Here is a 24,006-nt window from a genome sequence, read left to right on the forward strand (position 1 = left end):
CATCAAGACTTCCACTGCACCACACACCCCTCAGCCCCAAGGCCTCAGGACTCCCCGAGATCGGGAGCAGGAGTTACCTCATTTCCCCTGTTGCACCCACCTGCGCTCTGCTGCGAAGCAGGGACCCTCTTGAGCATCCTTCATGCCTCCTACTGCCCTTCCCTCCCCACCCACAAGCAAGCCAGACAGACAGAGGAAGAAGAATAACGGACAGGGCCACAGGACGCCCCGACGGCACGGACCACAGAGTGGAAGGGGCAGGGAAGGAGAAGGATGGGGTGGGAGCCAGACAGACAGTGAGAGGCCGCGCTTACGTCTGAGTGGCTTGGCAGTTTCACCCTGCCCTGTGGAGAGAACCAGGCGGAGGTCAGAGTTCTGGTGGCTGCTGGGAGGATACTCAGTGGGACTTCCCTGCCCCCTAGAGTCACATCATGAGCTCCCTCCCAGTTACTGAAGCAGATACTAGTTCTCCCCAGCTAAGGCACTTGCTCCTTGACCACAGCATACAGGGGCCTAGAAGCTGCAACCCCAGCCTCGGGTGCTGTGGCACTTGAGGAGGAGTCAAGGAGGCTCCAGGTCTCTGCACACACCCCGCATGCACCAAGCCTTTCCTGGGGAGGCCTAACCACAGGAAAATGTCATGATAAACCTACAACTCCTTCAGTGTACACGCACACACAGACACACATACTCACACAGACAGATGCATACACACAGGCTCACACAGACACGCTCAGACACATGCACACAGTCAAACACAAGCATGCACACAGACACATGACACATATATACTCACACATACATGTTTGAAGGTGCACACACAGACACATATGCTCACACAGCGCGCGCACACAGTCAAAAACATGCATGCATACATAGAGACACACGCACTGGCTCACATACACAAGCACACAGGCACACATGCACACACACACATTTGCTCACACACACATGCACACAGGCACACATGCTCGCACACACACACACAGAGTCAAGCACTTGCATGCACACACCAACACTTTCTAGATCTGCAAACAGCTTCTGCAGATACTCACACTCATCAAGAATCATTAAATCCCATGTATAGGAGGCTCACAGGCCAGAACACACATGTTTTGCATGATCACATTCAGATCCACACATCTCTCACCCCACATGGATGCTACATGGGTACAGCGCCCCTAGAAAACTGCCTGGGAATGCCCTATGCTCAGCCATAACACAAACACCCGTTTAGTGCACAGAGGCCTGGCGTATCCCGTATGAGTGCAGAATCAAGCAGCTGCCCACAGCCCCACCTCTGTACAGTAAACATCCATTAAAGCAACAAGAACCTGAGCCTGGAGTTGGGTACACACATCCCTGACTCTGGGGAATGATCTGAGCTCAGTCCCTAAGGACGAGATCAAGAGCCACTTCCCACCGTGGCCTCAGCTGACCTTTGCATGAATGAACGGCAGGAGCACTCTCACCCGGACACCCGGGACCCCGGCAAGCCAAGGCCCTCATTACCTTTTCTAGGCCCTTGCCATGTTTTCTCAAGAGGGTGCCCTGCAGAGACAATGTCACAGCAAGGTCAGGACCCAGGCACATCACACTCACCCATGTGGGGACTGGGGGCTGCACTGGCTAGGGATTGGGGAAAGCTGGGGACCTATGGGAGCTCACTCTTAAGAGAGGGGAAGAAGGGGAGGAATAAGAAGAGAAGGTATATGATCCTGAGGGAGAAGGAAGGGAGGAGGAGAGGACTAAATAGGAAGGGGGAAGAGGAAGCCAGAAAACAAGGAAGAGGAAAGAGGGAAGAAAAAAAGAGGGAGGAAGGTGGAGGAGGATGAGAAGCAGGGAAGAGAAGGGAGAGAAAGAAGGGGAAGTGGGGACAGAGATGAAGGAAGGGAGGGGAGGGGAGAGAAAGAGGAGCAGGAGAAAAGAGAGCCAGAACCAGAGAAAGCCCAAGGTAAAAGCCACTGTTAAATATAAGCCATTTACATTTGGTGTACAAAGGAGCCCACTGGATCCCAGGTTAGCAGAAGCACCCCACTCCACACTGAGACAGATCCGAATCCGAGAAATCTCTGGCACATGCTTGTGGCCTGAGCCAGGTGGCCTCTCTCCCAGCCTTGGTTTTCCTCATCAAATTGATTGGATTGAGACCTCCTCCCTCAGAGGGTTGTCGTGAAGGTGATCTGCCACACGCCATCAGTATCAGGTATTCCTTTACACTCTTTCTACAACTGTAACCTGGGCACTGGCGTGATGCTACGAGGTGGCTACAGAGACCCAAGTCGTGCCCACTGGCAAGGTGAGCTTGGGACAAAGTAAAACGTCACAGTGGCCTAGCCTGACCCACAAAGGACGTGGAAGATGGGTTTTCTGAGGTGCACAGGTCACTGGGGAGCATTTGGAGGCCTCCATCCCTCCCTGCCACTCTGACAGCTCGGAATCCTGGTAAGAAGATCCACTTCCCAGGCCATGGTCTGGGCAAAACAGTGACACCTGGACTGCCTGACAGCTGCATCTCCAGCTGGTCCTCCCGGTGTGCAGGTGTGAGCACTAGTGTGTGCACTAGGGGAGTCATGAGGGCACACTGCATGCAGAAGGGAAGACCCCACCCCTGCCTCTGTCTGCTTCCGAGACTGGGTGGCTTCCATCTAAGGGACAGGGACAGGGTTGGACATGACAGAGTGGGCTGACAATGTGGATGTAGCCCTGCTTTGAGTCTGGGGGGGCGTGGTCTCCCAGCCCCACCCCTCTCAATGCCCACCCCCCCAGCACACAGATACAAAGTCAGGATGAGGGGAGGAGGGGGCACTGGAAGGGTGGGGGTAGCCCCAGTCCAGACACACAGCGAAAGACCGACGACGATGAACAGACAGATGGACAAACGGCTCTCTACTTACAATCATCTGCCAGCCGGAATGGGGGCAGGGTGGGGAGAGGGGAATAAGTCACTGTGAGTGGCCCTGGGAGGGCCCAGTGTGGTTGGGAGGACACTGAGGCACTGACACCCCCCAGCCCTGGCCCTGCCCAGAGGGTCCTCAGCTCCCAGCTACAGGCAACTGGCTGAGGCCTCTCCACCCTCCTCCCCCTGTAAGCCCACCTAGGGGCATCCTGTCACCAGCCCTGGGCCCTTCACCTTATCTTCACTCCTGGAAGACACACCTGAGTGAGTGACCCTGCTGATCCCTGGTGTCATTATCCTCGCCCCCCCCCCCCGGAGGTGCACTGTCCGGGGCGCGGGCCTCACCGTCTGGTCTGTGAGCGGAGGCAGAACGATGGTCTTCTCCATGGTGTTCATCACCAGCTTCCACAGCTCCTTCAGCACGCGCTTCAGAACCGTCTTCTCGCAGATTTTGGCAAACAGGGTGAGGCTGGGGGTGAGGCTGGGGTCAGTGAGAAGGACCACCCAGGCCCCTTCCCTCCACACACAGGCACCACCTGGCAGGGGGACCATGCATGGTGTATGTGGGGGGAAAGGAGACAGAAGGGGTCTGGGAAAAAAGCCTGGACGTCCGGGTGAAGGGGGTGGCTACGGAGTGTTCAAGGAAGACACACCAGGTTGCAAAATATGGAAGAACACTGGGAGATGGGAGATGAGAGAACACAGGACAGAGACAGGATGGGCAAGAGGGCAAGTGAGCAGAGCGAAGCCAGACAATTCATGACATGACTAGTGGGCTGGAGGAAGGGGGCAGTGGCCAGCACACAGTTCCCAGGGAATCTACCTATCACAGCCCCAAATCCACCAACACTATCCACAGTTCACCCAACTGTCAGTGCTCCACACACACACCTCTCACCGTCCCTCACACACACACACACACCTCTCACCATCCCTCACACACACACACATACACACACACACACCTCTCACCGTCCCTCACACACACACACACACACACACCCCTCCCACCGTCCCTCACACACACACACACACACACCTCTCACCGTCCCTCACACACACACACACACACACACACACCTCTCACCGTCCCTCACACACACACACACACACCCCTCCCACTGTCCCTCACACACACACACACACACACCCCTCCCACCGTCCCTCACACACACACACACACACACCTCTCACCGTCCCTCACACACACACACACACACCTCTCACCGTCCCTCACACACACACACACACACACACACACCCCTCCCACTGTCCCTCACACACACACACACACACACCTCTCACCATCACTCACACACACACACACACACACACACAGCTCTCACCGTCCCTCACACACACACACACACACACACACCTCTCACCGTCCCTCACACACACACACACACACACACACACCTCTCACCGTCCCTCACACACACACACACACCCCTCCCACTGTCCCTCACACACACACACACACCCATCTCTCACCGTCCCTCACACACACACACACACCTCTCACCGTCCCTCACACACACACCTCTCACTATCCCTCACACACACACACACAGCTCTCACCGTCCCTCACACACACACACACACACACACACACACACACACAGCTCTCACCGTCCCTCACACACACACACACACACAGCTCTCACCATCACTCACACACACACACACACACCTATCACCGTCCCTCACACACACACACACACACACACACACACACACACAGCTCTCACCGTCCCTCACACACACACACACACACACACACACACACACACACAGCTCTCACCGTCCCTCACACACACACACACACACACACACAGCTCTCACCGTCCCTCACACACACACACACACACACACAGCTCTCACCGTCCCTCACACACACACACACACACACACACAGCTCTCACCGTCCCTCACACACACACACACACACACACACACAGCTCTCACCGTCACACACACACACACACACACACACACCTATCACCGTCCCTCACACACAAGGACCTGTCCACTGTATTTTTAAGCATCTCTCCTTCCCAGCCCTGGTAAGTATTCTGTGCCAGCCTGCCTTGCCTCATGTCATCAATCTTGTGCCAGCCACGGGAGTGGCAACAGGCCTTTGCTATTCACAGATACACACGTCTGTCCCCCCAGCCCTCCTGGCCCCATCCTCACTTGCTGTCCAGCAGGTCCATAATTGGCTGCAGTACGTTGTCAGCATCCTGGGCCACACTGCTGCAGGCACTGGCGGGCACGTTGCCTGTGCCTTTTACCTGGCTCAGGATGTCACCCATCTGTTTGACACACTCCTCTATGTGTGGCTGGAAGCTGTGGGCACAGTGGAGAGGTCTCGACCTGGCTCTGGCCTGGGTCCCTGTCCCCAGCACCAGAGTGAAGGCACACAATAACATTGTCCCGCCCGAGATGCCTGTACGTGGACATCCAGCTGCTGGTGATGTCATCACTGCTGTCCACTATGGCCAAACTGGTAAGCAACTCACCCAAGCCTCACAGCCAGGCTGTGAGAAAGCCGGATCTGAGCTCCCAATTCCCCCTGACTGAGCCTTAACTCTGTCCCTGGTATGAAATGAGTACAAGACACCCAAGGCTCGGGTCGTCCCTGCTCACGGGTCCCCACCCCAGAGATGCCCCTCACCTGGTGGCGAACACGTGGCTGAGCTCATCCAGGACGCTGTTGAGTTTCACCTGCAGGTCCTTCAGGGTGCCACTGGCCTCGGCGTCCAGCTGAGGGGAGCAAGAGCCTTAACGCATCCCTGCTTTCTCATGCCCCTGGGAAGTTGTCTGAGGGGCTGGGAAGGAAACTGAGGCACAGGCAGCCAAGCCTGCTGTCCAGGATCTCAGTCCTAGCCCACCCCATCACTCACCTCCTTCCCACCCATCGCCTCAAACATCTTCTCCAGTTGGACCCGCAGCTGCTGCGTGTTGTTCATGAGGATGCAGGGCTGGGAAGAGTGAGAATCAGGCTGGCGACTCCCCACCACCTCCTGGGGATCAGGGAACTGGGGTCCCTGGACATGCATGAGCTGGGGTATGGTCCCTTGGGTCAGATCGGGGAGGCTACAAAAGCATCACACATGCCGGGCGTGGGTACCACAGAGGAGTGGGAAGTCCTCAGGGTCCTCCTGCCTCTGCTGATCTACACCCTAACGGCTCCACTAAAAACACTCAGCGACACATGGGGGAGCATGTCCTCACCCTCACGGGCACACACGGGACTCCCCCAGACTCACAGGCTCACACACAGACATGAGCCATTCACGACCCAGTCCTCAGCACAGCTAGACAGTTGGGAACAGAGGGACACAGTTGGCACCCCAGCTCTTAGAAGGTGGGGACAGAGGACCGGGCCAACCTGGGCTACACAGTGAATTGGAGGCCACCTTGGCCTATATAGCAAGACTGAGGCTAACCTGGGGTATGTGGGAAGCTCAAATCCAGCCTGGACTCCATTTTGAGAGCTTGTCTTAAAAATCCAACCACCAAATCACCACCACCAAACTGCACACTACCAACCACCAAATCACCACCACCAAACCGCACACTATCAGGCCCAGACAGACTGTGCAGGTTCACACAAACATACTCAAGCACACTTGTCTATGTCCCTCAGCAGAATTTGGTGCCCTAAACCTTGTGTCATATCTTGGGGTAGGAAGGGACCCTTGGACCCTAAGGGAAGCTGAGTGGGGTGAGGAGGGCTGGGGCAGGGCAGGATGGGGCAGGAGTCCCCGGTCACCACTTTCTCTTTCTCCTTGGAACAGTAGGAGGCGAAGTCCTTGGAGACGATGTCGGCGTACTGCAGAAGCACGTTGCTGATAGTCTGAGGACACAGACACGGGTGAGAGGGGCTGTGGTCTGGTGAACCCGGGTCACCAGGCACCAACAACATCTACTGCAGACGTGGTGACTTGGTGCGGCACAGCATGTCAGAGGACAGCCCCTCCCCCAGGGGCTTGTTTGCTCTGCAATAACTCCTGGGTGTTTGTTTATGTTTGTTTGCTTGTTTATTTGTTTGGTTTTTTTTGGGGGGGGGGGGGTTGGTTTTTCTTTTCTTTTTTTTTTTAAATACTTATTTATTTATTATGTATACAGTATACAATAGTCTGTCTGTGTGTATGTCTGCAGACCAGAAGAGGGCAGCAGACCTCATTACAGATGGTTGTGAGCCACCATGTGGTTGCTGGGAATTGAACTCCTGACCTTTGGAAGAGCAGGCAATGCTCTTAACCACTGAGCCATCTCTCCAGCCCGGGGTTGGTTTTTCGAGACAGGGTTTCTCTGTGGTTTTAGAGCCTGTCCTGGAACTAGCTCTGTAGACCAGGCTGATCTCGAACTCACAGAGATCCGCCTGCCTCTGCCTCTGGATTAAAGGCGTGCGCCACCACCGCCCGGCTTGTTTTTTGTTTTTGAGATGAGGTCTGGCTGCGTGACTGAGGTTGGCCTCAAACTCCTGACCTGCTGCCCTGGTCTGTATTAAATACAGGCTCCACCACCGTCCATGAGCTCTGCTCGGCTTCGAAGGAACCAACCGAGGTATTAATCTCCTGATCACCAGCGTGACCTGATCCCACGTGGAATCCAGACACCAGCCTTTAATCCCCAGCTAAGTGACCATCCAGTCAAAGTCATCCAAAGCCAGCTCTGCATATGGGGGCTCTGACATTGGAGATCCCCACAGCAACTCAGAACCTGGCCTGCAGCCCAAGTCCATTAGCCCGAAATGGAACACTCACCTCCCCAACTTTCTGATTTCCTTGGGTTGATGATTGCTTTGTTTTTTTTTTTTTTTGTTTTGGTTTTTTTTTTTTGCATTAGCTTATTTTTGTTTTGTTTTATTTAACTTTTCTTTGTGTAGTGCTGGGAATTAGAGCCCTGGGCCTCACACACACTATCCAAGTTCTCCACCACTGAGCTGTACGCCCAGCCTCTCAATTCTCACCTCCCCAACATAGGTGTGTGTGTGTGCGCGTGCGCGTGTGCGTGTGTGTGTGTGAGAGAGAGAGAGAGAGACAGACAGACAGACAGACAGACAGACAGACAGACAGAGAGCATGTGTGTAATCATGTGCCTGTGTAGGACAGACTTGTAGAAGCCAGTCCCTCTACCCGAGGGATGGGTGGGGTAGGACTCCGGTGCTCCGCTTAGTGGCAGGCACCTTCACTCACTGAGCCCCACAGCATTCCTCCTCGATTGTGTGTTTCCCCTAGAGTTATCAGTTTACTTCTGTCACCTGCCTAGTTTTTCCTTTTTTGTGGTGCTGGGGATGACTCTGGAGCCCTGTATACACTGGATCAAGCTTTCCTGCAAAACTGGCCCCGCCCCTCAACTTCCTTATCAGCGCCAGTCTCCCTCTCCCACAGCCCTGAGAGCAACCTAACTTTAGACAAGGCTCACCTCCACATCACCCCAGCCCCGCCCCTACCGGCAACGCCACCGATCCTGCGCACCTTAGCGAAGCGCCTCATGTAGTGGCCCACGATCTGGGGGTCAGGACACTCCAGCTTTTTGATGATCTCGAAGCTCTGGTTAAGCTGGGAGAAGACGTCCACCACGGAGCAAGAGAACAGGGCATGCTCCGATGTCTGCTGGAACTGCAGGAAGGGGACAGGCTGGACCACAGCATCCGCTCCGGGGCAGTGTGGGCCCCGGGAGGGCAGGAAGGGGACAGGCTGGACCACCGCATCAACTCCGGGGCGGTCTGGGCCCCAGGACGGTGGAGGCCTTGGCTGGAGGATGCGCGGAGGAGGGCACCCACAAGCAAGACATGGACAGTGGACACCATCAACCGCGGGCCACCACCCAGTCAGTGCCTCCTTACCCCGTCCTTCTTGTCTCGCTCCAGCGCACCATGTAGGAAATCCCGGGACACCTCCTCATTCTCGTCTAACCATTGGATGACGAAGGGTTCGAACCACCTGGTAGAGAACAGATCTGCTGGGACACCCCTCAGGACTCTATGGCCAGCCCTCCCCCACCCGCTGGCTGCCGATCCTGCTTCTGAAGTGGTAATGAGGTTCAGGCTTTAATCCCTGGATTCTGTCCCCAGCTTCCACTCCCACCCACACTGGGTTTCAGTAATTTCAGTTTGGTTAAAGTTTTTTTAATACAGTTATTTAAATAGCCCAAGCTACCCTTAAATTGTACCTTACTATGTATGTAAGGATGGCTCTGAAGGGGGAGGAAGATGGGAAAGAGGAGGGAAGAGGGGGAGAGGAAGAGGGGAAGGAGTGAAGAGGGGGAGGGGGAGGGGAAGGAGGGAAGAGGGAGAGGGGAAGGAGTGAAGAGGGGGGAGGGGGAGGGGAAGGAGTGAAGAGGGGGAGGGGGAGGGGAAGGAGGGAAGAGGGAGTTTTCAGCCTCTGTAGAGTAAAAACATTTCAGTCACGGCTTGTTTCAATATGGCGGCTTCCTTCTTCCCCATCCGTGAACCACCCCATGCAGTGGGTGTCAGGTTCACTGTCCTGAGAAACAGGGAGCTGGGGTCCGGCCCTCCTAGGCACTTACGCGGGGTACTCGGGCACGCGGTCTTTGAAGGCGGGCAGTTCGGTCACGTACTCATTGTACAGCCACTTGACCTTGAAGTGCAGGTTCATATAGTCTGCGCTCTTGCATAGCCTGTGCTTGTCGTGTTCTGCGGGGGGACAGAGACTCAGCCCGGAGGCCCGGGGCTCCAGCCGCGCTCCAGCCGGGGCTCCAGCCGGGCTCCAGCCGGGCTCCAGGGTCCAGCCTGGGCCCACGGACTCACCCTCCATGGCGTACTTCATGTCTTGAGCAAACAGGCTCCACATCACCTCGGCGCTGATCTTTCCCACATTCAGTTCCTGCGGAAACCTGGGAAAGGGCAGAGAAACCTGAGCTAACTGGTAGGGAACACTTGGACTTCCTGCTGCAGGTCAGAGGGTCTCAGCTCACCAAAGCATCTGCCTGCCTCTCACTCATACTGCTCAGCTACCCATTGGGTCAGCCATCTATCTGCTCACGATTCATCCACCTACCCACTCACCTGCCCATCATTCCCACCCCACTCACCTACCCATCATTCCCACCCCACTCACCTGCCCATCATTCCCACCCCACTCACCTACCCATCATTCCCACCCCACTCACCTGCCCATCATTCCCACCCCACTCACCTGCCCATCATTCCCACCCCACTCACCTGCCCACCCCACTCACCTACCCACCCCACTCACCTGCCCATCATTCCCACCCCACTCACCTACCCACCCCACTCACCTACCCATCATTCCCACCCCACTCACCTACCCATCATTCCCACCCCACTCACCTACCCATCATTCCCACCCCACTCACCTACCCACCCCACTCACCTACCCATCATTCCCACCCCACTCACCTACCCATCATTCCCACCCCACTCACCTACCCACCCCACTCACCTGCCCATCATTCCCACCCCACTCACCTGCCCATCATTCCCACCCCACTCACCTGCCCATCATTCCCACCCCACTCACCTGCCCATCATTCCCACCCCACTCACCTGCCCATCATTCCCACCCCACTCACCTGCCCATCATTCCCACCCCACTCACCTGCCCATCATTCCCACCCCACTCACCTGCCCATCATTCCCACCCCACTCACCTGCCCATCATTCCCACCCCACTCACCTGCCCATCATTCCCACCCCACTCACCTACCCATCATTCCCACCCCACTCACCTGCCCATCATTCCCACCCCACTCACCTGCCCATCATTCCCACCCCACTCACCTGCCCATCATTCCCACCCCACTCACCTGCCCATCATTCCCACCCCACTCACCTACCCATCATTCCCACCCCACTCACCTACCCACCCCACTCACCTACCCATCATTCCCACCCCACTCACCTACCCACCCCACTCACCTACCCATCATTCCCACCCCACTCACCTACCCATCATTCCCACCCCACTCACCTACCCATCATTCCCACCCCACTCACCTACCCACCCCACTCACCTGCCCATCATTCCCACCCCACTCACCTACCCACCCCACTCACCTACCCATCATTCCCACCCCACTCACCTGCCCATCATTCCCACCCCACTCACCTACCCATCATTCCCACCCCACTCACCTGCCCATCATTCCCACCCCACTCACCTGCCCATCATTCCCACCCCACTCACCTGCCCATCATTCCCACCCCACTCACCTGCCCATCATTCCCACCCCACTCACCTACCCATCATTCCCACCCCACTCACCTACCCACCCCACTCACCTGCCCATCATTCCCACCCCACTCACCTACCCACCCCACTCACCTGCCCATCATTCCCACCCCACTCACCTACCCACCCCACTCACCTGCCCATCATTCCCACCCCACTCACCTACCCATCATTCCCACCCCACTCACCTGCCCATCATTCCCACCCCACTCACCTGCCCATCATTCCCACCCCACTCACCTGCCCATCATTCCCACCCCACTCACCTACCCACCCCACTCACCTGCCCATCATTCCCACCCCCACTCACCTGCCCATCATTCCCACCCCACTCACCTGCCCATCATTCCCACCCCCACTCACCTGCCCATCCACCCTTTCCCCACCCCACTCCAGTGCTCAGTTTGGAAGAAACAGACTTGATACCTCCTTTAGCTATTTGATAAGTATCTCACATAGGCCACGCCACTCCATGCGGTGCCCACATTCCCACACAGTTGCTCGGCACACAACACTGTGCACACTGCGTGTGTAAAACTGTGTGTGATTTGTCTGTTGTTTATGGTCCCTCCACGTTGCCAAGGCCACCCTTAAACTCGAACCCAGATCCTCCTGCTAGCCTCATGGACAGCTGGGCCACATGTGTTTGCTGGGCATGTAGCCACAGCATTCTAAATCAAAACTCATTTCTAGGCCAGTGGGACAGCTCCGTGGTAAAGGGACTTGTCACTAAGCCGAAGACCTGGGTTCAGTCCCCAGAGTCCTCATGGTGGAGGGAGAGAACCGACTCCCACAATGCCCTGTGACTATGATACACATACACACAGGACCCAGGTTCAAGTCCCACCACCCCCAGTAGCTCACAATCATCTCTAACTCCAGTTCCTGAGATCTAACGCCCTCTTCTGGCCTCCACAGACACCAGGCACAAACACGCAGGCATAACACCCAAATATATGAAAGGGCAATATTTGTTAAAATAAAGTAAAATTTAAGAAAATATTTTTGCTTTTTTGAGACAGGGTTTCATTGTATAACAGTCCAGGCTGTCCTAGAACTATCTCTGTAGACCGGGCTGGCCTTGAACTCCCAGAGGCTGCCTCTGCCTCCCAAAGGCTGGGATTTATGGTGTGTGCTACCAGTGCCCCAAATAAAATTTTCACTAAAAAAAATGTTGAAGTTCACACCCCATCTGTAAACACATATACAGTTAAGTTTGTGTGATCAGACGCTAAATTCCATAGGACCTGCATCTCAGGCCTGTCCTCCTTCTTCTCAGGAGACCCAGGCGGGGGTCAACCTGGGCTACACAGTGAGTGTGAGGCCAGAAGGGGGCTGGAGAGATGGCTCAGCGGTTAAGAGCACTGACTGCTCTTCCAGAGGACCTGAGTTCAATTCCCACGTGGAGCTCACAACTGTTGGTAATAACAGTTCCAGGGAATCTAACACTCTCACACTGATATACAGCCAGCCAAAACACCAATGCACATAAAATAAAAATAAGTAAGTCATTTCAAATAAAAAGAAAGTCCTGTGCTTAAAAAAAAGTAAAAAGAAAGCCATATGCCCCCCCCTCTCTCTCTTACACACACACACACACACACACACACACACACACACACACACACACACATTTTGAGCTGTCAGAATGGGACCAGTGTCACTCTGGGACCAAGGACCCAGTCACACACTGCTGAAGGGCCTCAGCTTGTGCTCACTGGTTGAGGCATGGCGTGTAGGAATTCTTATCCTCCTCGATGATGGACACGATGAGTGTGATCAGCTTGGACCAGAAGTCCAGGTTCTTGATGCTGGGGCCCTGCTCCTCGGGGGGGACCTCCCCCTTCTTGGCCTGAAAGGGGCAAAGGAGACGCTGCTGAGAAGCTGGTGTGGGCGGGAGCCAGGGAGACCAGGGCAGACTGCTGCCTCAGGCTGCAAAGAAAGCAAGCAATAAGTGTGGGCCAGTTGGTGCATGCTGGACCTAGAGGCTGCGGCTGTCATCCTCTACTGCAGCCGAAGCCAACCTGGCTACATAGGACCCTCACTGCAAACAAACAAATAAACTAAAAAGAAATTCAACTTAAGCCGGTGTTTCCTTTTCTTTCCTGAGATAGAGGCTGGAGATGTAGCCCAGGCTGGCCTGGAACTGTCCATCTCGTGTCTCAGCATCCTGAGGGCCGGGCCTGAGGAGGCAGCACCACGCCTGACGGTCAGCATTGTTGTTTATGTCTTATTTACTTTTGTATGTGTCAGGGTGGGCATGTGTCCTACAGCATGCTAGGTCAGAGGACAGCTTCTACCATGTGGGCCCCAGGGACACACCGCAGGCAACCAGGCTACATCCTCGGAGCCCTCTTACCAGCCCTCAAGTTTCTCTTTTCTTTTAAAGATATTTTATTTTATGTGGATGTCTGCTTGTCTGTATGTGCACGTGTGCAGTAGGGTGCCCAAGGGGACCAGGAGTAGAGCTGGAGGTGGATGCAAGGGCTGGGTGGGTGGGTGCTATGTCCTCTGGAAGAGCAGTGAGCGCTCTTAACCACTGAGCCATCTCTCCAGACCCTGATCACTGAACCTTGCACAAATGGAGACTCTCCTAGTCTTGAGGCTTTAACCCAAACTCACCAAGCACGTTTTTGAGGGCCTACTGTGTGCTAGGTGCTAAGCCTTCAATTGGAGGGCACCAAACATGTTTTTTCTTATTCAGACCACTCCATGGTCCTGATATGTGACTCCTAACCCCAAATCTCAGAAGAAAATCCCGAGGGCCTAAGAATACTGTGGTCCCTGACACCCGAGCAGGTGACCCGTGCAGGCCTCACCGGGTCTGTCTGGTACTCGCGCCCATACAGCTCGTGGCAGTTGTTGAAGATGTACTCGTAGGTAGAGTTGAGGCAGGCCTTCACACAGTCCTTCACCACCTGGCTGGCACGTGGGGGGCTCTGCAGCTCCTGAACCTGAAGGCAGAGGCAGGCCCGGTGAGGACAGCCAGGACAGCGACACCCTGATGTTGCTGTGTGTTGACTGCCTGGTGGGTTTTCCCACAGTGTTCTAGCTGTTTATGATTTATTTGTCTTGATCTGTAGACCACCCTGGCCTCCACCTGCCAGAGATCCCCTGTCTCTGCTTCCTGAGTGCTGCGGTTAAAGGTGTGTGTGTATGTGTGGTGTGTGTGTGTGGTGTGTGTGTGTGGTGTGTATGGTGAGTTGTGTGTGTGGTGTGTGTAGTGTGCGTGTTGTATGTGTATGTGTAGCGTGTATGTGTGTGTGGTGTGTGTATGTATGTGTGTGGTGTGAGTGGTGTGTGTCGTGTGCATGTGGCATGTGGTGTGTGTGGTGTGTGGTGTGTGTGTGTGGTATGTGTGTAGTATGTGTGTTTGTGGTGTGTGTGGTATGCGTGGTGTGTGTCATGTGCGTGTGGTGTGTATGTGGTGTGTGTATATGTGTGTAGTGTGTGTGTTTATGGTATATGTGGTGTATATATGTGTGTGTAGTGTGTATATATGGTGTGTGTGTGGTGTGTGTGGTGTGTATATGTGTGTGTAGTGTGTTTATGGTGTGTGTGGTGTGTATATGTGTGTGTAGTGTGTTTATGGTGTGTGTGGTGTGTGTGTGGTGTGTGTGGTGTGTATATATGTGTGTAGTGTGTTTATGGTGTGTGTGGTGTGTGTGTGGTGTGTGTGGTGTGTATATGTGTGTGTAGTGTGTTTATGGTGTGTGTGGTGTGTGTGTGGTGTGTGTGGTGTGTATATATGTGTGTAGTGTGTTTATGGTGTGTGTGGTGTGTGTGTGGTGTGTGTGGTGTGTATATGTGTGTGTAGTGTGTTTATGGTGTGTGTGGTGTGTATATGTGTGTGTAGTGTGTTTATGGTGTGTGTGATGTGTATATGTGTGTGTAGTGTGTTTATGGTGTGTGTGGTGTGTATATGTGTGTGTAGTGTGTTTATGGTGTGTGTAGTGTGTATATGTGTGTAGTGTGTTTATGGTGTGTGTGGTGTGTGTGTGTGTGGTGTGTGTGTGTATATGTGTGTGTAGTGTGTTTATGGTGTGTGTGGTGTGTATATGTGTGTGTAGTGTGTTTATGGTGTGTGTGGTGTGTATATGTGTGTAGTGTGTTTGTGGTGTGTGTGGTGTGTATATGTGTGTGTGGTGTGTGTGGTCTGTTTATGGTGTGGTGTGTGTGTATGTGTGGTGTGTGCACATACATGTGCAGGTCAGAGGACAACCTGTGAGAGTCAGTTCTCACCCTCCACCTGTGGACCCAGGAAACTGAACTCACGTCCTCAGCCTTGGTGGCCAGCGTCCACTCACCATGCTGCTGGCCCCCACTGTGTGTTTAAGGGCAGATTGTAGCAGTGGCCACAGTCAAACTGTAGGTAAAAGGGCCAGGGAAAGAAACATCTTTATCCCTGAACCCAGAACTTTAGTCCTGAGTCTGAAACCAGTGCCAAAGAAACACACTTTGAAGCCTTTAATCCCAGCACTCGGGAGGCAGATGGATCTCTGTGAGTTCGAGGCCAGCCTGGTCTACAAGAGCTAGTTCCATGTCAGGCTCTAAAACTACAGCGAAACCCTGTCTCGAAAAACAAAACAAACAAACAAACAACAAAAAAAAAAAGACACACACTTTGTCCCTAGAATTAGAGCCAGTGAAAGAAATGTGCCCTGGCCCTAAGATTAGAGACAACAGGCTAAACGGGATCAGTGAAAGAAACACAGTTTGGCCCTAAAATCAGAGCCATTTCTGCCCCTGACCAACTAAACTAAACAATCCCTGAACAAGAAACCTAATCAATGCCTCTTCTTCCTGGGAAAACTCCACCCTAAGAAGCCCTATATAAGTCCCTCTGCCTGTTCAGTAGGAGGTTGTGTTTGACCACCCTGGCAGAGGCAGCGGCTCTCCCGGACTCCCAGTCTTCATTCACTAGGAAACCTTGCTGAGATGCTCCCTTAGGGGCCAGGCAAGGCTGAGCAGAACTGAACAGAAGAACCTTTGGGGACGCTCCCTTAGGGTTGAGCAAGGCTGAGCAGGAAAAGTAACAACTTTTCACTGGAGCCTGGAAAGGTTGCTACATTTCTGCAGGGGCTTCCCCTTTAGCAGAGTGTTAGCAAAAGAAGTAACATCTTAGGCTGAAGAAGCGATAGCTCGGCTAGGACGTTCTCTAAAGCGAACAGAGAACTCAGCTGTGTAGCCGCTCTCCAGCAGCGGAGCAGGATTGCTATATTCTGTGGGGACACCATTCCCCACCGCACCCCAACTTCAGGTAATCTGGCTTCCGGACAAGTCAGGACACCTTTCCCTCCAGGGCTGAGCTGTCCTATTGTGGCCCCAGCCTCCAGAACTGTCCTATTGTGGCTCTAAGTATAGCTTGACTTCCCGAGAGGTCAGGATAAATCTTTGCAGCTCCAGAGCTGCACAGACCACTAGGATTCTTCACAAGGCTGTGTGAGGACAGGCAGGGCCTGCCTGCGGGACACCCACCTTCATCCGGAAGAACGTGATGCTGGTGAGGAGGTCCACCGTGGACTTGAGGTCCTGCAGCCGCTCGGGGCTGCTGGCTGGAAAGTTGTTCTGTTGGCATCAGGTGTGTGATGAGAGACAAGAGACAGTGGGACACGGTGACAGCCCCCAGTGTCAGCACACTGGGTCAGGGATGTCCACATAGGGACACAGGAGCTTGTGCAGGCTGCACTAGGTCCCCAGGCCCTCTGCTCTGGGTGACTGCCTCCCAGGGACACAAGTTTCAGGGGTGGAAGACTTGGGCACAAGAGCCTCTCACCCGGTACATGGACAGGTCGATCCTCAGGGAGTTGTGTAGCTGATCCAGAAGCTTCACGAAGCGCTCTTTCTAAGTGAAGATGAAGGAGGGTGGAGGTGGGGCTGGGGGTCTCACTGAACATTGGTTGAGAATCTGAGTGCATCACCACCCAGCCAAACCCCATTTCTTCTAGGTTGTTCTTTAAAGATTCATTTTGTATATGAGTGCTCTATCTGCATGTTTGCCTGCATGGCAGAAGAGGGCATCAGCTCCCATCATATTTGTTGTGAGTCACCATGTGGGTGCTGAACTAGTGCCTCTAGAAGAGCAGCCAGTGCTCTTAACTGCTGAATCATTTCTCCAGCCCCTCTTTCTAGTTTTTTGGCACAGAGTCCCTGTGCCCCAGGCTGAATTGGACTTGGAAATCTCCTGCCTCAGCCTCCTGAGAGCTGGGATGACAAACAGGTATGTCACCATGCTCGCTTTGCCTGGTGCTGGGGATGGAGACCAGAGCCTCATCTATCCTAGGCAAGCACTGAGCTACCGGCACTCTTCCCACTGTCCCACCACACACAAGCACTCTGCCCGCTCCCAACGTCTGATTCCATCCTCACAGCCAAGCACACTGAGGTTCTAAGGCAGATAAGCACGGGGCAGAGGCACACAGGAATTGTATCCAGCCCTGCCCCTGAGACTGACCCCAAAGTTGGAGGCGGCGAAGCGGTCGGAGGCAGACACGTTGGTGGAGGCGGTAGTGTGTGCGTAGTAGGCATTGATGTTGGCAAGCAGGGTGCTCATGACAGCGGGTACCCCAGGGCACATGTACTTGGAGGAGAGGCAGGCAAAGTGGCTGGCAGGTGAAAGCGGGATGCACTGAGTCTGGGAACCAAGACTGTGGGGTCCCTAGAACTCCAAGACACCACCTGGGGGTCAGCTCCTCTTCCCACAGCTTCCCCTTGGCCTGGCTCTGCCCTTAGAGTCCAGGTAATATCTGTGCCCTTTCTTCCATGTTTTTTAATTTAACTTTTGAGACAGGGTCTCATATATTCCAGGCTGGATTAAAACTCGTAGCCATGAATGACCCTGAGTTCCTGATCCTTCTCTTTCAGTCCCAAGAGCTGATGCCTCAGGAATGGGCCATTTCCTGGCCCTTCTCCATCGGTTTGCCTGGGGCACCATATCTCTCTACCTCTCTCCAACTCCCTGGCCACACCTTCCAATAGAGGCATCTTGATAACTGCCAGAGACACGAGACACTCCCCTCCCCAGATCTCCAGTGTCGCCCCAGACACCCACCCACCCACTGTGCCCTCACGTCATGGCTTGGTAGATGGACTCCACGCCATAGCGCATGGCAAACTCGTCCACGATCTCCTGGGCCGTCTCATCATAGTAAACTTTCCAGGCATCGTCACCTTTGGCGTCAGGGATCTTCACCACACCATTGTTCTGCACATCCGTCACAAAGTGGAACAGGTTCTGCATCAGAGACACAGGATACCAGGAATGAGGAGGAGCCCAGAGGACAAATTCACTTAACCCATCCTTCCAGTCACTCAACCATGTGCTGGCACCATCCTCCTCCTCATCACCAGGTTTCACATTTACACCCATCTACCCACACACCCATGCTCATCCATCCATCCATACCCCACCTATCAACCCACCCATCCATCCACTCACCCACCCACCCACCCATCCATCTACCCACCCACCCACCTATCCACCCACCCATCCACTCATCCACCCACCCACCTATCCACCCATCCACCCATCCATCCATCCACCCACCCACCCATCCATCTACTCACCCACCCACCCATCCACCCACCCACCCACCCACCCATCCACCCACCCACTCACTCACCCACCCACCCATCCATCCACCCATCCACCCACCCACCCATCTGCCCGCCCACCCCAATCTCTCTCCACCATCATCCACTTTTCCATGCATCCCAGCTACTCCAAGTCCTCCCAAACACCCGCCTTCTTTCTAAGATCATCCAACTCCACCCCATCTACCTATTCGAATCCACCACATCCTCAGCCACACCCCAATCATCCCCAAGTCCACTGATCTTCGTTCCAATCATTACGCAGCACTTATTGAGCAGCCCCACCTGGGGACAGGGGAGAGCTCATCTCTGGGGCCTGCTAGGAGTGCAGCTGTGAGAGTCGCCCAGGAGGCCAGGTAGGGATCCCTGGGTGGGGCTTGGTGCTCACATAGGAGAGTCTCAGGTGAAGGGACCCCTGTGAGGCACAGTGTGTCTGGGAGGAAGGGTGGCAGGCATGGTGATGAAGGAGCCAACTGTCTGTCTCTTGGCACTGGAGGATGGGGGCTTACCTCATGCAGACAGGTGTACTGGACATGGTAGGGTGCCACCTTCTCCTCCCCTTTGATCTCCACACTGATGTGAAGCCGAATGGCCCCTGACACGGCCGACTTGTCTGTTCTCTTGTCTGTGGGTGGTGAGGGACATGAGGAGGTTCCAGGGAAACCTGGTCTGCAGCCCCGGCTGTCGAGCTCCCCTGAGCCTGCCCTCACTCACCCAGATTGTACCACACGTCCATCTCGCCACTGAGTGTCCGCACCTCGATGATCGTCTGCCCTAGGAAGTCATCCGACTCCCTCTTAAACCTCTGCTTCACGCGGGACTTGATGTCATCGTCTTCATCCCAGACGCGCACTTTGATCCGGTCAGAGGAGTTGTGGCACTCACTGTGTGGGGAGTCAGATTGAAGGGCTGGCCTCAGGCAGGTGCCCTGGGTCCCGCTTCAGAGGCCCCTATGACTTGGCCCAGAAGCCAGCCTAGTTTGGAGCTGGGGACCCAGCCAGTCACTCACAAGTGGAAATTCTCTTCCCACACCGGGTTGAGGTTCCCATAGATGGTTTTTGTCCTTTTCTTGGTCTTCCCAACCTGGACAGTGACATAGGGATCACTGGATCCTGTCTTGTCCTTGGCCTGCAAACCCTGGGCACACACCACTGGAAGACACGGCACAATGTGCTTTCAAGAGGGGAACTTGCCAAGAAGTCACTAGCACATGCCCAGGAGGCCTATGCACGGGCCAGCCACAGAGACAGCCCAGCTAGTCTTGCTAGAGAGTTGCCACAGACCCGCAAGCTGATGTGTGCACCTATCAACCCACCCGTCCCTCTCTCCTGTCATTCATCCGCACGTTCAGTTCTGCAGCTACCCAGCCTTCTCTCCATCACCCACCCACCATCAACTTACTCACCCACCCGCTCACCCATCTATCTCCCCTCTTCCTCTCATCCATTGATAGGCAAGCATGCACCCCTACCCACCCACCCATTTATGAGCCATGGGTGGGGCCACTTTCGTATGAATATGAGAAGACGCTTCCCTGAGGTCCTCAAGCCGGAGCCTTCCCTCTGTATTCTGCTTCCATGCAACCCTTGGTTACCTGGGGGGGTCTGCGCATGCGCACCTGTGATGCTGATTTTGGCGGACCATTTGGACGTGCCGTCCAGCACGCTCTGCTTGACAGCCTTCATCTGCTGTGTGTGGGCGCTCTTGGTGACGGCGAAGATCTCCTGGATCAGCTCGAAGATCTCGGGCTTGTTGCGCTCGCGGATCTTCATGCGGTCCTTCAGCACCATGATGATGTTCTGCGTGCGGTCTTCCGCACCGTGCTTGGAGCTCTTCTCCGCCGCCCCTGCGGACGGGACGCAGATGCACCTGCCTCCAACCCTCCACCCAGGTCAGCCCCCACAGGCCCTCCTCTGGCTATACTACGCCCTCTGAGGCTACTCTGACTTGGCCACTTACCGTCTAGTCTCCTGCCATCCCAGAGCCAATTCCCTTGAGTCTCCGCCCACCTCTGAGCCTCGCCCAAGGCATCGCCCCGAGATACACTCTATATTCCCTATCCACTGAGTCCGGGGCCCTGACCTCACAGTGAGCCACACCTCTCACACAAAGTCTCTGCCCGTGTCTGAGGCCAACTGAGGGCACACCCCTCTGCGATGCACCCCTCCAAGCCACACCCTACCCAAGCCGCGCTCTCTCCCTCTACTGTCACAGATCCATCACCGCCTGAGCACACTCACGCACAGCCTTCCTCTCACCGCCCCGCCTGTCAGATCGTGCACACTTTGCTGACCAGCCTTCAATTCCCTCACCCCTAAGACACAGTTGTAGGGCAGATGTGCCTTTCTCACCCAAAAGCCCCTGCGCAGACCAGCACCCTCTACCGCCTCAGCTCCTCTCCACTCCTGCAGCCTTATGCTCAACCTTCCTAACGCTGCGAAACCCTTTAATAGTTTCTCATGTTGTGGTGACCCCAACCATAAAATTAGTTTGTTGCTGTTATGAGTCGTAATATAAATATCTGATATAGATACGCGACCACCAGAAAGGGTCGTAACCCACAGGTTGAGAATCGCTTCACAAAAGCCCTCGGAGCCCCTCTCCTAAGCTTAAGTTCTGCCCACCAAACCACGCCCACTGTTTCTCAGTCTGCTGGACTCTAAACTGCCTGGCCTTGCCACGCCCACGATTCGCCCGCTGCAGCCTATCCATTCCCCCTCAGCTCACACCAGGCCTGGCCCTTCTCTCTCCTCTGGGGCCCCGCCCACCCTCCCCACGTGGCCCCGCCCCTCACGCTGCAGGCAGTCGGCGTTGAGCAGATCCTGGCACTTCTCATGGCACTTAACGCCACACTCGGTGCAGCGCATGCCCTGCCGCGCGATGCCCCACAGCAGCCCCTCGCACTCGTAGCAGTAGGTGGGCGTGGTGGCCGTCCACACCTCGAAGTTGTGCGGCGTGGTGCAGGAGATGGGGTAGATTAAGGCTTGTAGGGTCTTCTTGTAAACGTGGTTTTTCTGCAGGGAACGAGGGCCGCGTGGGGCTAGGGTGTCCCACGCCAGTCCCACGCCCTGCTCCTCTATCGCCACAGGGGCACACCTAGGGCCCATCCCACCCCCAACTCACCAGCTCCTCGTTGTTCAACGTGCTGGAAGCCAAGGCGGAGGTGATGCCTGCCTTCCGTGACTGGACCAGTGACTGTGGCGGGAAGATCACCAGTGAGCGTGTGAATGCAATGCGGGTGGCACAAGCGAGGTCGCATGACGGGGCAGGTGTCAGAGGGAATCCTGGGAAGTGAACTTCACACACCCAGAATGCGGGACTTGGGAGACACCAGCCAAGCACTGAGCAAAACTCTCAGCTGGAGCATGAGAACACCTGGGACTCACACGGTGCGGGGGAGGGAGGGACGCTGTCTGGGGAGAGACCCCCCCCCTCACCATCACTCACCATAGCCTGGGGTCCCGGAAGCATGGGGATGGAAATCAGGCTACATTAGTCCCGAGGCCTGCCTGGGCAGTCCCTGGCCTCAGGGCCACCCACAGGCAGTTGTACAGGTCGCACACTGCTCACAACGGTCCCACTGCTCACCAGATCGCTCACTAGGGGAATGGGCTTCCGTTTCCGGATGTCCGGCATACTGTCAATGATAATGAGGCCACCTCCTGGGCTGCAAGACACACAGGGAGAGTGAGCACCCAGGCCCGTTGCTGGGAAGGGCAGGCAGGACCCTTGACCTTCTCCTGCGCTGAGAGTTCAGCTGCCTGGCAAATGAAGAAGCACTTCAACCCACACCTAGGGGGTGATTGTTTGGGCTGCCGGTTCTCTTATGGGTAGGTTGGCATAGACTGGCAACCCTTACAGGATTAAACAGGCAGTAACTCAAAAGGCTGAGGCGGGAGGACTGCCTAGGCACAGCGAGACCCCATTCAAATAATAATAGTTGCTAGGTGTAGTGACACGTCTTTAATCCCAGCACCCGGCAGGCTGAGGCAGGTGGGTCTCTAAGTTTGAGGCCAGCCTGGTCTACAGAGTGAGTTCAAGGACATCCAGCGCTGTTACACAGAGAAACCTTGTCTTGCAAAAACCAAAACCAAAGAAAGAAAAATTTCCCCATATTCAGGATGCTCTCCCTACTCACCCGCCTTTGAACCACAGGGACTTGGACATCTCTCCTTCTCCTCGTGCCTGCAGGAAAGACAGACAGACGCAGTGGTCAGTGGGGTCGCCCCTCTACTCCCACGTGGGTGAGGAGTCAGGAAAGCCAGTCCTGCACCTCCTCTGTACCCCCAGGCTTTCCGGGCTCAAGTCTGTAAAGCAGGCTGCAAGACACAGAGCACCTGTCAATCAAACATCATCTGTCAGCCCTGAACTTGTGACATCATTTTCCCATAGAGTCTCGTTGGGCTCTTTTTTATTTTATTTTTTGACCAGGTTTTACTAGGTAGCTCCCACTGACCTTGAACTGCAATCCCCCTGCCTCAGCCTCTCAAATGCTGCAATGACAGTCCTATGCCATCACATCCAGCTAAACATCTCTAATCTTTTTTAAATTATGTTTACTTTTGTGTGCATGGATGTCTTGTCTGCATCTGTCTGTGTACCACATGTGTGTCTAGTGTCCACAGAGGCCAGAAGAGGACGTTGGGTCCCTTATAACCAGAGCCATAGACAGATATGAGCTTCCACGTGGTGCTGAGACTCGTACCCAGGTCCTCTGCACTCAGTGCTCTTAACTGCTGAGCCATTTCTCCAGCTCTATTTTTTACACTCTCTCTCTCTCTCTCTCTCTCTCTCTCTCACACACACACACACACACACACACACACACACACATTTTTCGAGACAGGGTTTCTCTGTGTAATAGCCCTAACTATCCTGGAACTAGCTCTTGTAGACCAGGCTGGCCTCAAACTCACAGAGATCCGCCTGCCTCTGCCTCCCAAGTGCTGGGATTAAAGGAGTGTGCCACGACGGCCCGGCTACATTCTCTTCTTAAATGGAGAAGAAACCTGGTTTGGAATATCTGTACTATGACATAGGATGATCTAAACATCTGGCTTCCTGATGCTCCAGCCCAGTTTCGATGGGTGTGGAGCCAGGGGGTCAGAACAGGGCCAGGCCCGGGAGAGTCCAGGCAGTGACCTTCCCAAAAGTCTGCTGTCAAGCAGGGTGTGGTGGTGGTGGGCATGATATCATTGAGCACAGTCACGCTAGTGTGTGGTGATGAGGGTCTTGGTGGGCGTGGCCTCCATGGCAGACGTGGACAGGTGATGCATGGGCTGCGCC

General features: G+C 54.8%; 1 protein-coding gene across 4 annotated transcripts in view; it reads right to left on the minus strand.

Moving 5' to 3' along the window:
• The window catches only part of Unc13a (unc-13 homolog A), a 48,031-nt gene that overhangs the window by 8,474 nt on the left and 15,551 nt on the right, over nt 1-24,006 (minus strand). The window contains exons 12-38 of one of the 4 annotated variants that reach the window (XM_075987081.1): nt 22,859-22,905; nt 22,309-22,387; nt 22,168-22,173; nt 21,844-21,915; nt 21,515-21,734; nt 20,339-20,566; nt 19,730-19,871; nt 19,435-19,604; nt 19,230-19,345; nt 18,198-18,361; nt 17,582-17,732; nt 16,904-16,972; nt 16,606-16,695; nt 13,947-14,081; nt 12,846-12,979; nt 9,684-9,769; nt 9,443-9,569; nt 8,760-8,856; nt 8,389-8,532; nt 6,678-6,761; nt 5,806-5,883; nt 5,577-5,665; nt 5,096-5,248; nt 3,245-3,368; nt 2,898-2,903; nt 1,513-1,551; nt 315-344 (exon numbers count right to left, since the gene is read on the minus strand). In XM_075987081.1, the coding sequence (XP_075843196.1) occupies nt 315-344; nt 1,513-1,551; nt 2,898-2,903; nt 3,245-3,368; nt 5,096-5,248; nt 5,577-5,665; nt 5,806-5,883; nt 6,678-6,761; nt 8,389-8,532; nt 8,760-8,856; nt 9,443-9,569; nt 9,684-9,769; nt 12,846-12,979; nt 13,947-14,081; nt 16,606-16,695; nt 16,904-16,972; nt 17,582-17,732; nt 18,198-18,361; nt 19,230-19,345; nt 19,435-19,604; nt 19,730-19,871; nt 20,339-20,566; nt 21,515-21,734; nt 21,844-21,915; nt 22,168-22,173; nt 22,309-22,387; nt 22,859-22,905 (2,880 nt within the window). The remainder of the gene's footprint in view (nt 1-314; nt 345-1,512; nt 1,552-2,897; nt 2,904-3,244; nt 3,369-5,095; nt 5,249-5,576; nt 5,666-5,805; nt 5,884-6,677; nt 6,762-8,388; nt 8,533-8,759; nt 8,857-9,442; nt 9,570-9,683; nt 9,770-12,845; nt 12,980-13,946; nt 14,082-16,605; nt 16,696-16,903; nt 16,973-17,581; nt 17,733-18,197; nt 18,362-19,229; nt 19,346-19,434; nt 19,605-19,729; nt 19,872-20,338; nt 20,567-21,514; nt 21,735-21,843; nt 21,916-22,167; nt 22,174-22,308; nt 22,388-22,858; nt 22,906-24,006) is intronic. The other 3 variants (XM_075987084.1, XM_075987083.1, XM_075987085.1) reach the window with 3 other exon arrangements.

The sequence above is a fragment of the Microtus pennsylvanicus genome, chromosome 9 (assembly GCF_037038515.1).
Source record: "Microtus pennsylvanicus isolate mMicPen1 chromosome 9, mMicPen1.hap1, whole genome shotgun sequence".
Classification (NCBI taxonomy): Eukaryota; Metazoa; Chordata; class Mammalia; order Rodentia; family Cricetidae; genus Microtus; species Microtus pennsylvanicus.